We start from the raw sequence: 14,742 nt of genomic DNA, 5'->3' as shown, positions 1-14,742 counted from the left end.
AGACATCCTCCACCAGAAGCTCACACACTTCAACATCCCAGCCTCCACCTGTCAGTGGATCAACAGCTTCCTGACAGACCGACAGCAGCAGGTGAGACTGGGGAGCATCTTCTCCCGATCCAGATCAATAAGTACTGGTGCTCCCCAGGGTTGTGTTCTATCCCCACTCCTCTTCTCCCTGTACACAAATGACTGCACCTCATCGGACTCGTCCGTGAAACTCCTTCAGTTTGCAGACGACAACACTATCATTGGACTGATCCAGGACGGTGATGAGTCTGCATACAGACAGCAGGTAGATCGGCTGGTACACTGGTGCAGTCAGAACAACCTTGAACTCAACCCACTCAAGACTGTGGAAATGGTGGTGGACTTTCGGAGAACACCACCCCCATACAACCCCTCACCATCCTCAACAACACTGTATCGGCCGTGGACCACTTCAGGTTCTTAGGAACCACCATCTCTGAGGACCTGAGATGGTCTTCACACATAGACACTGTTCGAAAGAAGGCCCAGCAGAGGCTGTACTTCCTGAGGCAACTCAAGAAGTTCAACCTTCCACAGGAGCTGTTGGTCATCTTCTACACTGCCATCATTCAGTCTGTCCTGTCTTCATCCATCTCAGTGTGGTTTGGCTCATCCGCCAAACAGGACAGGTCCAGACTGCAACGAATAATCAGGACTGCAGAGAGAATAATCAGGGCTGACCTTCCCTCCATCCAGGACTTATACAGGTCTAGGGTCAGGAAAAGAGCTGCTAAAATTTCTGCCGACCCCACACACCCTGCAGATAAACTGTTTAGAGTTTTACCTTCAGGTGGCGCTACAGAGCACTGTTTACTAAAACCAGCCGCCACAAAGACAGTTTCTTCCCCCAGGCTGTTTCTCTGATGAACATTCAATAAAGTACAAAACAATGGCATACAGATATTGAAAATGCACCTTTTCATTTATATATGTTTATATTTGTAAATATGTATATTCTGTAATACAAAAACAAAAACCAGAGAGCAAAGTGTAACGGAGTCAAATTCCGTATTTGTATGTACGAACTTGGCAATAAAGCTGATTCTGATTTCTTTTCTGACTTAGTTCTATGATTTATATCTATGTTTGCTATAGTGTGGTGACCTTGAATGTCTTAAAACGTGTCTACAAATTAAATGTATTATTATTATTATTTGACTCTAGAATACTTTGGTATACAGAGGAGTTCCTGGTTGCCTTAATGACTTCAAGGTGCCCAGGTTCTGTAGTTGCAAAACCAGCCCAGATCATCAGTCCTTCACCACCGTGCTTACAAGTTGCTCTACGTTAGTGTTGATATATTGTATTTGGGTTCTGCCTTGGTCTCATCTCTACAATGGGCACTGTTACAGTAGTCTTGTGATTCTCTCAGATGCAGCTTGGCACAACAAAGTCATGCTTCCTTTTTTCAATTGGAATCCATTCCAAACAAGGCATTCCTGTTCAGTGTCATTCTAATATTCCTGTCATGAACTTGCTAATTGAAGCGTGCAGAGTCTGAGATAAATATTTTTCCATTTAAATACTTTTACCTCTCTGTAAGGATGATGGCTTTTATAACTCTTGCCAGATTGATTAGTAGCAACAGTTCCATTTCTTAGGTCTTTGCCGATGCCTTTCCTTCTTGGCATTGCTTCAGACCAGCAAGCTAGCCAAACTCTTGTTTCTAAAAACATGCCCACACTGATGAGTATCAGCTAACTGAACGCATTTGATGAGCATGTACTTTCACTGTGGTCTTAGTTTTGTACACAAAACACACTTTTCATGGCTAACTTCATTTTTGTGAAATCACAGTGTGGAATTTTGGTATTTGAAGTTTAATAATTTTAAAACCTGGTAAATGTGTCTTGCCCAGGGCCGGTTCTAGTCATGCATATATGAGAAGGCAGGCAGAAATGTTAAGGGGGCATCATCATGTGTACACATTATGCACATGCGAATGTTTATTGTTGTTGCTGATTAGTGTTTTCTTTATGGGATTGGGGTAAACTGTGTAATTTGTAATTTGCCAGACTGCACTGGTTTCCTCCCAGTTGGGCTTCTTTTGAACATGTTGGGCTGGCAAAAAAAAATAGCTTTGGGCGGGTTGTTAAAATTTGGGCTGCTTTTCACAACATTTGGAATGTTTTTATTAATTATTCATATCAAAATAGTTGTCCTTGGTGGCAGAAAAGTAAAAACCTGCACATCTCAAAATGTTGTCTTTTTACTCATTTATAGCTCATTTATTTTGAAAAAGAGAATCTTTTGAACATGGCATCATCAATCAGTGATGGTCATTGGTTAATGAACTGTCACTGTGAAATTCTATTGGTCAATTGTAAACGCCCAAATCGCTGTTAAGAGTTCATCTAATATACAGGTCCTTCTCAAAATATTAGCATATTGTGATAAAGTTCATTATTTTCCATAATGTAATGATGAAAATTTAACATTCATATATTTTAGATTCATTGCACACTAACTGAAATATTTCAGGTCTTTTATTGTCTTAATACGGATGATTTTGGCATACAGCTCATGAAAACCCAAAATTCCTATCTCACAAAATTAGCATATCATTAAAAGGGTCTCTAAACGAGCTATGAACCTAATCATCTGAATCAACGAGTTAACTCTAAACACCTGCAAAAGATTCCTGAGGCCTTTAAAACTCCCAGCCTGGTTCATCACTCAAAACCCCAATCATGGGTAAGACTGCCGACCTGACTGCTGTCCAGAAGGCCACTATTGACACCCTCAAGCAAGAGGGTAAGACACAGAAAGACATTTCTGAACGAATAGGCTGTTCCCAGAGTGCTGTATCAAGGCACCTCAGTGGGAAGTCTGTGGGAAGGAAAAAGTGTGGCAGAAAACTCTGCACAATGAGAAGAGGTGACCGGACCCTGAGGAAGATTGTGGAGAAGGGCCGATTCCAGACCTCGGGGGACCTGCGGAAGCAATGGACTGAGTCTGGAGTAGAAACATCCAGAGCCACCGTGCACAGGCGTGTGTAGGAAATGGGCTACAGGTGCCGCATTCCCCAGGTCAAGCCACTTTTGAACCAGAAACAGCAGCAGAAGCACCTGACCTGGGCTACAGAGAAGCAGCACTGGACTGTTGCTCAGTGGTCCAAAGTACTTTTTTCGGATGAAAGCAAATTCTGCATGTCATTCGGAAATCAAGGTGCCAGAGTCTGGAGGAAGACTGGGGAGAAGGAAATGCCAAAATGCCAGAAGTCCAGTGTCAAGTACCCACAGTCAGTGATGGTCTGGGGTGCCGTGTCAGCTGCTGGTGTTGGTCCACTGTGTTTTATCAAGGGCAGGGTCAATGCAGCTAGCTATCAGGAGATTTTGGAGCACTTCATGCTTCCATCTGCTGAAAAGCTTTATGGAGATGAAGATTTCATTTTTCAGCACGACCTGGCACCTGCTCACAGTGCCAAAACCACTGGTAAATGGTTTACTGACCATGGTATCACTGTGGTCAATTGGCCTGCCAACTCTCCTGACCTGAACCCCATAGAGAATCTGTGGGATATTGTGAAGAGAACGTTGAGAGACTCAAGACCCAACACTCTGGATGAGCTAAAGGCCGCCATCGAAGCATCCTGGGCCTCCATAAGACCTCAGCAGTGCCACAGGCTGATTGCCTCCATGCCACGCCGCATTGAAGCAGTCATTTCTGCCAAAGGATTCCCGACCAAGTATTGAGTGCATAACTGTACATGATTATTTGAAGGTTGACGTTTTTTGTATTAAAAACACTTTTCTTTTATTGGTCGGAGAAAATATGCTAATTTTGTGAGATAGGAATTTTGGGTTTTCATGAGCTGTATGCCAAAATCATCCATATTAAGACAATAAAAGACCTGAAATATTTCAGTTAGTGTGCAATGAATCTAAAATATATGAATGTTAAATTTTCATCATTACATAATGAACTTTATCACAATATGCTAATATTTTGAGAAGGACCTGTACACTGAGGTGCAGCCTTTACTTTGTTAGGCTTTGACTTGATGTTGTGAGACAGCTTCATGCTGAAGAGGAAAATACAAAAGATATTCAGAAAGCTAAAACCAGACCACAACATGCACATACATTTTTGGAGGCAGGTGCTTAAGCCAAAAAAGGGCATCCATTGCCAAATTTATTTATAAAATTATAATAAAAAAACAGGATATATTTACGCTTTTATAGCCTCCCTTTTCTTGGCATTATGCTGCCACATTTGTAAATGAAATAAATCAATGTTCTGCTATGCATCGTAATCAAAAGAGACACTGAATCAGATGAGAAATGTTGTAGAATATAAACTATCTATGTGTGTAACTGGAGTAGAGGATAGAGAGTGTGCAAGATTATAAATTGGTGAAGGACAGGGAAGGCCGGAAACAAGACAAGATAAGCTTGCTGGAAGAAATAACAAGAAGCACTCCTTATTTGGACATAAGGAACTGTTATGCTATACATGAGTGATATGATATATGTATATGTTGAACACACCCCTGAGACTTAATAAAACGAGCTGGAAGCAGAGAGAGACATGTGTTGTACTTTTATTCCCAATAACACATGATGCATGCATGTTGTATAATGATTTTCTCTTTTACAGGTGGTACAGTAATATTTTTGCATTATTTCTACTTATCTTTAGAAGGACATTTTAGTTTGTGAACTCTCTTATAAGAGTTCAAAAGGGGGAATTATAGAATATAAATTATCTATGTGTGTAACTGCAATGTGTGGAAATAGGGGGGTCAAGCTTAGGGAGTGAAGCATAGAAGGGGCCTAGGGGAGTGAAAACATAGGGAGTGAGAAGCATAGAGAGTGCAAGGTTATAAATTAGAAGAGGACAGGGAAGGCCCGAGACAGGGGAGGATGAGTTGCATGTTACAATCAGAAGTATTCCTTATTTGGACCTAAGGGACTGTTATGTTATGTTATACATGTGTGACATGATATATGTATATGTTGAACACACCCTTGAGACTGAATAAAACGAGCTGGAAGCAAGAGTTGATCAGAGTTGGGCTCGCAGATACTTGGCTGGAGTCTCCATCTGTCACTCTGCAGAGGCGAACATAAAGTAGATTGTACTTGTGTTTATTTTACTCTTTGAAACCTGTACCCAAATCAACGGACCCGGGGAAGCAGAAACGGCTTCAACAACTGGCAGATGGACTCCAGCCTACTCCTACGGTTATCCAGATACATTCAAACAAATTAGTCTAGTAAGGAATGCATTATCACATAACACGCCTGGAGGGGTGAATCCTTTACTTTTGTCCATGAAGTCATTGTCACATGGCTTACATGCACACTCACATTTTGGGAGCAGGGTAATTTATTTCATTTTGGGAGTAGAGGTACCAGGAACAGACCCCGGGTCAATAATAAAAGTTAACTTGAATAAAGAAACTTATCAGTTGCAGGCCACCAGGGCTCCTGCTGTGCCAGAACCACTGGTCCCACAAGGAGGGGTAGTAAAAGTAGATTACTCCACCTTGCAACCTTTAGAAATAATACAGATGGCCAAAGATTATGAAGAGGATAATCTGTGGTGGCAGTGGATGGCCCAAACTGCAAAGGAACAAAGTAGGTCTGACTGCATTGCATGTGCATCTGCAAGGCCACACTTAACCACTGACCCAGCCCCTTTATATCCGGAAGATGCTTGGGGGTACAGTTGCATGTTACAACTAACTAAAGAAGCCATCCCAGCCAACTGTACCATGCTAGCTAGCATCTTTCCACCCATCCCAAACAATACCAAGACAGGACCATTCACTCCCCAGAGGCTGAATGGGACATATTCTTGTTTCAAGTTCACCTCAAACACCCCAAAGGTGAATGTAGGACAAATTCCCTCGGACTGGTGTAATACCACCATGTCTGGAAAAGTGATAGGACTTTGGGCACGATCAGGATTATATTATTACTGTGGAGGATATAGACTTCTCACTAATATACCAGATAACACCATAGGAGTATGTGCAATGGTTAGATTGCAGGCCCCGTTGATTTTAATTGGTCCTAATATTACCTCTGTGACATATCAACAAGATAAGGCACTAGCACTCACTCGTAGGAGGAGAAGACATATTATGAGAAGAAGCGCTTCAACCACTTTTGACCCGAGTCAGGGTTTCCCCACCTATATAGATGCAATTGGAGTTCCGCGAGGAGTCCCAAATGAGTATAAACTTGCAGACCAAATATCAGCTGGATTTGAAAACATCCCTGTTAAAGCTGGCTAGTTCCCAGTAACGCCAAACAAAAATGTAGACCGCATTAATTATATTAATTATAATGTTTTGCATCTGGCCAATCTAACTCGAGACGCTGTAGAAGGTTTATCTGAACAATTGGCCCCAACTTCCCTCATGGCAGTTCAAATTAGGATGGCATTGGATATGCTGTTAGCTGAAAAAGGGGGCGTGCATGAACATTCTGGAATTGATAATCCCCTGGAGGGGTGGATGACAGGCATATTTGGACACTGGAAGGGTTTGATAATGTCTTTGATGATTTCTATTGCAGTATTTGTAGCTATAATGGTGACCTGTGGATGTTGTTGTGTACCATACATTCGTTCTCTGATGGTGCGCCTCATCACCTCTGCAATTGAGCAGAGGGATCCAAAGATAACGATGCCACTGTTGCAAATTGACTATAACCAGGATGAGAACTCAGAGTGTGAATTCATGGACGCATAATATGATGCATGCATGTTTTTAATGATTTTCTCGTTTTACAGGTGGTACAGTAATATTTTTACTTATTTCTACTTATTCTTAGAAGGACATTTTAGATTGTGAACTCTTTTTGAGAGTTCAAAAGTGGGTGTTGTAGAATATAAACTATCTATGTGTGTAACTGGAATGTGCAGATAGATGACAGGGAGCAGAGGATAGAGAGAGGGCAAGGTCGTAAATTGGTGAAGGACAGGGAAGGCCGGAGACAAGACAAGATAAGCTTGCTGGAAGAAATAACAAGAGGCACTCCTTATTTGGACATAAGGAACTGTTATGCTATACATGAGTGATATGATATATGTATATGTTGAACACACCCCTGAGACTTAATAAAACGAGCTGGAAGCAGAGAGAGACCAGAGTTGTTGCTCGCAGGTGTTTGGCTGGGGCCTATCTCTCACTGTGCGCAGAGGCAAACTTAAGTTGATTGTATTTTGTGTTTATTTCACTCTTTTGAAACCTGTGGCCAAATCAACGGACCCGGGGAAGCAGAGACGGCTTCGACACAGTGTAAATGTGATGTCCCCCTCTCTGAATTCAGACTGGTTTTAATAAACTTGTGGAAACTACAACTGATCTCTGACTGAGGATTGTCCTTTGGGGTTCCAAATAAAAAGAGTCGATGAGAGGTGAGAAGCAATGTAAGAGTTAACGGACGGCCAGTAAAGTTTTCCTACCTCGACAGTTTTTATCTTCTATTGTACTTTGTTGACATGTAGTGTGAAATACAATAATTTAGGAGGACTGGAGAAGCTTTACGTGAAAATTAAATCATTCAGTGGTAATTTGGAAATATCAGAATCTTATTTCAGTTCCACCAGCTAGTCTACAGGCATTAGGGAGCTCATGGCAAAAGCCATCATTTCTTAATAAGTGTTGGCAACCCTAAAGTGATGGTACCATTTATTGGATTAAAGTCAGTTATATTCAAGCCACCCTCAGCAGATCTTGCTCTTTTTTATGTTATCATGTTTGATTTTTCCATGTAAAATTTAAGTCATTGTAGGTTTTTATGGAGCTAAATTGGGGCCATAAAGTTTGTCCGAAAACATTTTTTTTGAAACTGAAAAAAAAAGGATTTGAAACTGAAAAATATTTTTGAAACTGAAAAGTATTTTGGAAACTGAAAAGTATTTTGGAAACTGAAAAGCATTTTGGAAACTGAAAAAAAAAGAAATAAACCTGAAAAGAAATGTACTTTTCAGATTCAAGTTTCTTTCAGTTTCAGATTCATTTTTCAGTTTCAAAAATATTTTCCTGTTTCAAATCTTTAATTTTCAGTTGCAAAAAATATTTTTCAGTTTCAAATCTTTAATTTTCAGTTGCAAAAAATATTTTTCAGTTTCAAAATAATTTTTCTGTTATAAATCCTTTTTTTTAAGTTTAAAAAAAAATGTTTTCGGACAAACTTTATAGTCCCAATTTAGCTCCAAGGGCTTTTTAAAACCACTTTGTTTGAAAACTGTAGTGAATAAACCGGATGAGACGCTTCTGTAGTAGGTTAAATTTCCTCCTACATAGCTGTGAAGTATAACTTTGCTTACCAGATTGTTTTTTTCTATCTTTAATATTTTTCTCAGTTCAAGCATTAAATAATATCATAGTTCGTTTCGTTTTTATTGGATTTACACTTAGTTGGCATATTTCATATTCTGGTTAAAACCAGAAGCTTAAAGGCCATTTCAGACAGGACGCGGTGCGCGTACCGCTCCGCTCTGAACCCCATTTTCCCAAGTTCGAGACTGAACAGGGAAGTCAGGAGGAATGCAATAGCAGGGAAACACATATCCTGCCAGGTCAGGTGTGTTTTTGGATCAAAGTGCTTCTTGTTCCGTAAAGATTGGGGTGGGTTAGGGTTATTCGGGGTGCACGCATTCTTGTTTTTGAGGAAAGAGTGCGTGTAAGGAAGCCTACTCATGTGCCAAAAGCACATCCACGTTACTCTCAGCCAGTGAGAGTAAAAAAAAAGAAAAAAAATAGGTCCATGTACTTATTTATTGGCTGATGGTAAGAAATGGCATGCCTCCAGGTCAATACAGACAATACACACACTACACCTGGACGTATGAGACGTCCTCCAAGATGGTTGCATGACTGCATCACTTGAAGTATTGTAACCAATGCATTCTGAAGTTAACGTTCTACATTTTGAGTAATGCTTGTTGATGGCTCAGACATAGATTATTATTCACTATGGATAGGACATGTTTATGAAGGTGTCAAGAAATGGTGAGCACATCTGTTAGTGTTTTTTCTGTTGCAGTTGACTGGAAAATATTGGTCACTGACTGTCACTGTTGAATTTGGTACTGCTATTACATATGCTGACTGCTAATGTTACATTCAGTTAACTATGTCGATCCTTCCTATGAAAAGGGGGAATTCCGTGTTCATTAAGTTACCAGCAGGTGGCGTAAAGATACGTTTTGTTGCTGGAGAGATGCAAGAGAGGAGAAGAAAAGAAAAATAAAGAAGAGTGGAATGGCGTCATGGCTGCTGTCCGTTACTACCGTCTTAGAGCTAGTTAGCTATTATTCTACTACACCTAAACAAAACACATACATGTGCAGATACCGCAATGCTGCCACTGTTCGGAACCGCTGTGTAGAACTTTCAACATTTTGGAAAATGTGGGGCTAAAAGCTAGCTAGAATAAAATACATTTAAAGCGACCTTCTGCTTCCGTCCAAGATGGACCAGTGTTGGAAGAAGTGACGGGATTTTGGTGCAAAGGAAGAAAAATATCTGTTGTTTTTTAGCTAAACTGTTAAACGTGGAGAGCTTTTGTGCGTCAACTGGTGACCGCCGTTGCTTCTGGATACCAGTTCTATTTGGATGCTGGAAGAACTGTCATCCAGACATGACTGTGAGGTAGAGTGTTTGGATCTGCTCTTTGACTTAGTAGCAATGTCAACGGGGAATAGCAGTTTTAAATGATATATGTCACTCTTCCTCGTTTCCTCCGATTTGTTTCTATTTCTGCACGTCTCGTTCTTCTAAACTACTTTACGACACTGAGTTACATCCTGCAGAAAAGGCGCTTCTGCAGCCGATCTCAGGGCAGCCTGGGCTTCTGGCCGTGATCTGCTGAGGCGGAGGATCTCTTCGTGTCTGTTGGACGCATTTTAGAAGCATAAACTCTCATAAAGCTTTGAATGTCAAGTAGTGAAAAGTATTTTTCAAAAGTCAATGAAAACACCCCCGTGTTACACTGATTGATAGACTGATCATCTATTTGTGAAAGCTTGAAATTAGTATCAGGAAGGCAAGCAGGTAGAACTCTGACGCCATGAAACTGTTCTTTGTTCACAGTTTATATTGCTTGGGATGGATCCCATTAAGTCAGAGATGGACAGACATCCTGGTCTGATGGCAGGTGATGTACACACACACACACACACACAGACACACACATTAGAAGAATCCAGCCCTAATTTCAACACAATTATTTATATTTATATTATATTTATATATTTAAATCCTTGTTGGAAAATACCTGGTTTTAACAAAACCACAGATGGCAAAACTATTATCACCATTAACAATCATTTCATTTATTTTAATATTTAAGTTGATTAGAGTTTGTATGAATTTCATATTATCAACCCCCACTGCAAATTAGGGTTACTGGATAACTACTGTTCAAGTGTTTCCATTTACAAAATACACATTACAAAACATTACAAAAGACCAGTTCTAATAATAAAACTAGGGTTATAAAGATTTTATTCAAATTCAACTTTAGATTCTACATTCAATGACTAGTTCATTCTCTAAATTCAACCCCATAACAGACTTGTGAGAAGTGTTTCACAGGCACACCTGATGCATGAGATCTAGGCCTGTATTAGTTGCATTAGGTGAACACCTCAGATACTCGGACTGTTGACGGTAATGTGCCAGGGCACGTCAGAAACATGGCTATGTTTTCAAAAAGTTCCGAGAGGAGATAGTTGCCTTGAACAAGTAAGGAAAACATACATAAAGACAGCAAAGGTACTTAAGTTAAAGAAATATTGCCAATAAAGCTGAGAGGCAGAAAGGGGAACATTGGTGGCAGCTGACCCACAGGTTTCAGTTTCCTCAGTAACACACATACTTTAGTGACTGAGCTCAGACACGTTCAACACTACTGACCCACAATTACAGAGAAAATTCACAACTACATAAATTAACCAAACAGGTTTAAGGATTATGTTCTTTGGAGCAATTAATCAAACTGGACATTTGTGTTCTGAGCAATTCATAGCATGAAAGCCATGCTTCTCAACAGATGTCAACACTCAAATCCTTTGCAGTAAAGGTTGCAGCTGACCTTTGAACTTTTTCCTAGTTAAGGGGAAAGCATTTGCTTGATGGTCGTCTGGCTGACTGTGGCAGGTACAGCCAGGGTTCAGATTATTACAGGTTATTACAGTGCAGCCTGTAAATGACGTTCCTTTAGTGCAGAGGGGGCAGGAGGTATTTCTTGCTCAGTCAGCGGCTCTAGTTTCTGTTATACGCTCAACACAAGCCATGAGGTCTGCCTTTGGTGCTCTTCAAAACCTGGTTATTAAGATAACCAAATTTTGTTAATGCATTCAGAATAATCTATTTCTACATCAAAATACATTGAAAACTAGATTTTCTCATCTGCTCCTACACTGTAATTGGTTATATTTTTCTTACCTCTATTAAAAAGAAGTCTATGCCTTCAAGAAAGGCTCGCTCATTATGAAAAATTGTAATGGCTGTTAAATACTTTTATTGTTGACCTCTTGGTGAGAACTCTAGTTGCAACACACATGAATCATGCTTGCAGCAGAACATCACAGTACAACGGTGCCCTACTAAGTAGTAACCATATTTGCCAAATAGCTGTTGGTTTGTATATTTTGCCAATAAACGTCTTTTGCAGTTGGGTTTGAACAGAACCAACTATGAAAGGTTCCAGTTTGCTTCAGAACAAAGGCTTTGAAGAGATGTTTGGAGAGCAAACACTAGTAGAAAACCTCCTGTCCAGGACTCATTTTTTAGTGTTGTGATTTTTCTGGAGTTGTAAATTGATTTGGGTTTTGTTTATCTCTTTGTTTCAGACTGGGAAAATCCAGAGTCCTGTTCAGAAAAGAAGCAGGTTAGCTATAACTCACCAAATGATTTTAATAAACATTTCCTCCAATCATGTGTAATCTGCAAAGCTCCCTGGTAGATGACTACAGCAAAGAGTCGCATCACAGGGTCACCAAATCCCCATACCAATAGTTAGACTAGCTACATGCTAACCAGTTACTAGCCATCACAAAATGCAAGTATGGAGCTGGTTAACTACTAACTGGAACTGTGTGCTTGGTCAGATGAGACTCAAGCCCCTTTCACATAATAGTTCCATAATAAATATGCAACAAAACCCCCAATTCGGATTACTTTGTACTTTCACATCATATAAGTCACTTGCTAAGATAACGTGCTTTGTGTGCTTTCAGAGCATGCAGTTGGGATTGTGGACCCAAAGGGGCATCTCCTGCAGCCTTCACCTGATCAATATGCATAAAACAAATCTTCTGCAAGAATTAGCTCAAGTTTCATGCATTCATTGATTTAAATACAAGCTTAGCTGTGCACCATCTTTGAAATCAAACTGACACAGGAAGATCAGGCACCTGCAGACCCCTGCTGCTGCAGCTGCCTACTTCACAAAGTTGGATGTAGTGATACGATCAATTCTACATTCCTCTATAACCGTTTATAGGGTTACAGATCTGTGACTACTTCCAGAGATAGATCAGGGGCATAATATTGGTGGGTTGACTTTAACCCCCCTATTCTGTGTTTAAGACTTAAAGAACATGGTAGGTCCCCGAACAAGAGGATGGTCTGAAAAGGGTTTCATATGAAGCTTTCTAGCAATAAATCGTCTATGTGGGGGTGAAGACTTATGGAATCATGGTGTTTATGATGGCTAGCTCTGTTTTCCTCTCACAGTTGCTGTCTACAAATTAAACATTCATAGAACTTGCAATTTAATTGCTTTTCCTATCAGGTGGGAATGGTTGTGTTTAAACAGGTCAAATATTATGGGAATCAGCCATGTTTAATGTTTCTACCAGATTTGAACACAGCAGAGCCAAATGAGAGGATAAATTTGCCTAAATCTCTTCTCTGCAGCTTCTACTTTCTGGTGGACTATAGATTGCATCACTGCTCCTGTTCAGTCCTGTTTGGTTTCACACTGTGAGCTATGAGATCCTTTGTTCAGTGCTATTATCTGCAAAGACAAGTTTCTCATCTGACAAACAGCTGTATGGTCTTCAGTTTGCACTGAGGACATTGTGATAATTAATGAATATGCATACATATTTATACAGTCAAAGCACCTGCTTTTTTTTACTATTAATTATTATAGATAATAAAGTTTACATGACATTGTTGCTGCCTGTCATTAGGTGCTATAGTTTGCTTAACAGGATTATATCCCTATACCCCAGTTTACCTCACCAACAGTTCTTTTAGACACAGAGCTAAAGAGGACACATTGAAAACAAAAGAGTAGGCCAGTAATAGTATATATTTCTTTTTCTTTATCTTCCAGAGGAAAATTCCTTCATGCACAGTGACGGACGATCATAGCGCAAGCGGTACGATACCAGATGTAAATGTGATACAAATTCACCCACAGAAGGTTAATGTATATATGGCATGTAGTAGAGATAAGCTGTTGTAAGATTCTCACAGTATGAGGAAAATATCCTCGTTTCATGGTATCAACACAGACAAAAACATCTAGTATGACCAAAATCATTTTCATTTAAATAGAAAAGCAACAATTGTTTGTACGGCTGCTACAGTCATCTATTATAATGTTATACATAAAAATTATTTATAGGAATTTTGTTTTTGAAACACGGACTAAAGCAAAGGTACAGCGTAAAACTGCAAGAGTTTATAGTGGTTTTCATGTGTTAATTGTGCAGAATATTATTCCTTCAGCTCTGCATAGAGTTGCAAGTATATCAAGCTGATATTAACTGGAACGTAATCTTGGAAAACCTTTCTATACCTTAAGGTGTATGGAGTTAAATTTGTCTCAATATTATTCAATCAAACAAAAATCTAATCTCAATCAAAAAATATTAAGTTGTGATCAAAACTTTCAGAGTTTTTTCTCACAAAGAGAAAAAAGTTATTTGCAAAACATAAACTTTTATTTGCGCATGTCAAAAATCTTTGGTTACGAGTCCTGCTTTTTTGGTTTTGACGATCTCTGTTTTTGGTTGAACTCAACGAATTTTGAGTTCTGGAAACATGAACATCCTGGGCGGGGCCTAAAGACGAACGATGTAAGACGTTTCCCTATTGGTTAGCGCTGACTAAAGCCGCAGACTCTGATCCCCGCATCTCTGAACTTCTGCTCAAACTGCAGGGCTTGCAGCGTCGCTTCAGTGAGGAGACATCACCTCTACAGAAGAAAACTGCGGTCACACCATCCGACACCAGCTCTTCCTTAAAGATTAGCGTCGGGCATACAAGGTGCATTAATGGAGCAGAAAGGACCCGATCCTGGCAATGGTTGAGAAAATAAGAGGAAAACAGAAAAGTAACCTACACAACATTTATATTAATTACATTTTTACAACTTTCACATTCATGTTTTATGTAAAATAATAAATATTTTATATTTTACTGTACAGTTTTGGAGAAATAACCATTATATGCATTTGTCCCACCTTCAGGAATTTATTTCTCCAAAACCATGAGGTGACAACACAATCTCTTCAGATTATATTAGAGGGTCGTCTATATTATAACCAGAATTAATATTTCATAATTTTACTGTAAAGGTTTGGAGAAATACACAACTACCCCAAGTGTAGTATAACACAGAATCTATGTCGGGCAGACAGCATCCCATAATCCTGTGTGTTGTCCTCACAACCCGTGATACTTCCTTCCTCTCCTGTGCAGTTCCCTCACCACACTGACCTGCTGAGACA

The 14,742-nt window shown here is 39.8% G+C and overlaps 1 protein-coding gene across 7 annotated transcripts in view; it reads left to right on the top strand.

Annotated features, from left to right (window-relative positions):
- The first annotated feature begins 9,220 nt into the window (after positions 1 to 9,220).
- Positions 9,221 to 14,742, top strand: part of ccdc142 (coiled-coil domain containing 142) — a 70,768-nt gene continuing 65,246 nt past the window's right edge. For all 7 annotated transcript variants that reach the window (XR_007036258.1, XM_047353005.1, XM_047353004.1 and 4 more), the window contains exons 1-4: positions 9,221 to 9,643; positions 10,085 to 10,148; positions 11,848 to 11,885; positions 13,341 to 13,386. Coding sequence is in view for 6 of the 7 variants with exons in the window: in XM_047353005.1 (XP_047208961.1) it covers positions 9,608 to 9,643; positions 10,085 to 10,148; positions 11,848 to 11,885; positions 13,341 to 13,386 (184 nt within the window). In the remaining variant the exon portion in view is untranslated. The remainder of the gene's footprint in view (positions 9,644 to 10,084; positions 10,149 to 11,847; positions 11,886 to 13,340; positions 13,387 to 14,742) is intronic.

This window comes from Girardinichthys multiradiatus, chromosome 23 (genome assembly GCF_021462225.1).
Source record: "Girardinichthys multiradiatus isolate DD_20200921_A chromosome 23, DD_fGirMul_XY1, whole genome shotgun sequence".
Taxonomy (NCBI): Eukaryota; Metazoa; Chordata; class Actinopteri; order Cyprinodontiformes; family Goodeidae; genus Girardinichthys; species Girardinichthys multiradiatus.
Note: the sequence above shows the minus strand (reverse complement) of the source record. Positions and strands in the feature narration are given on the sequence as shown.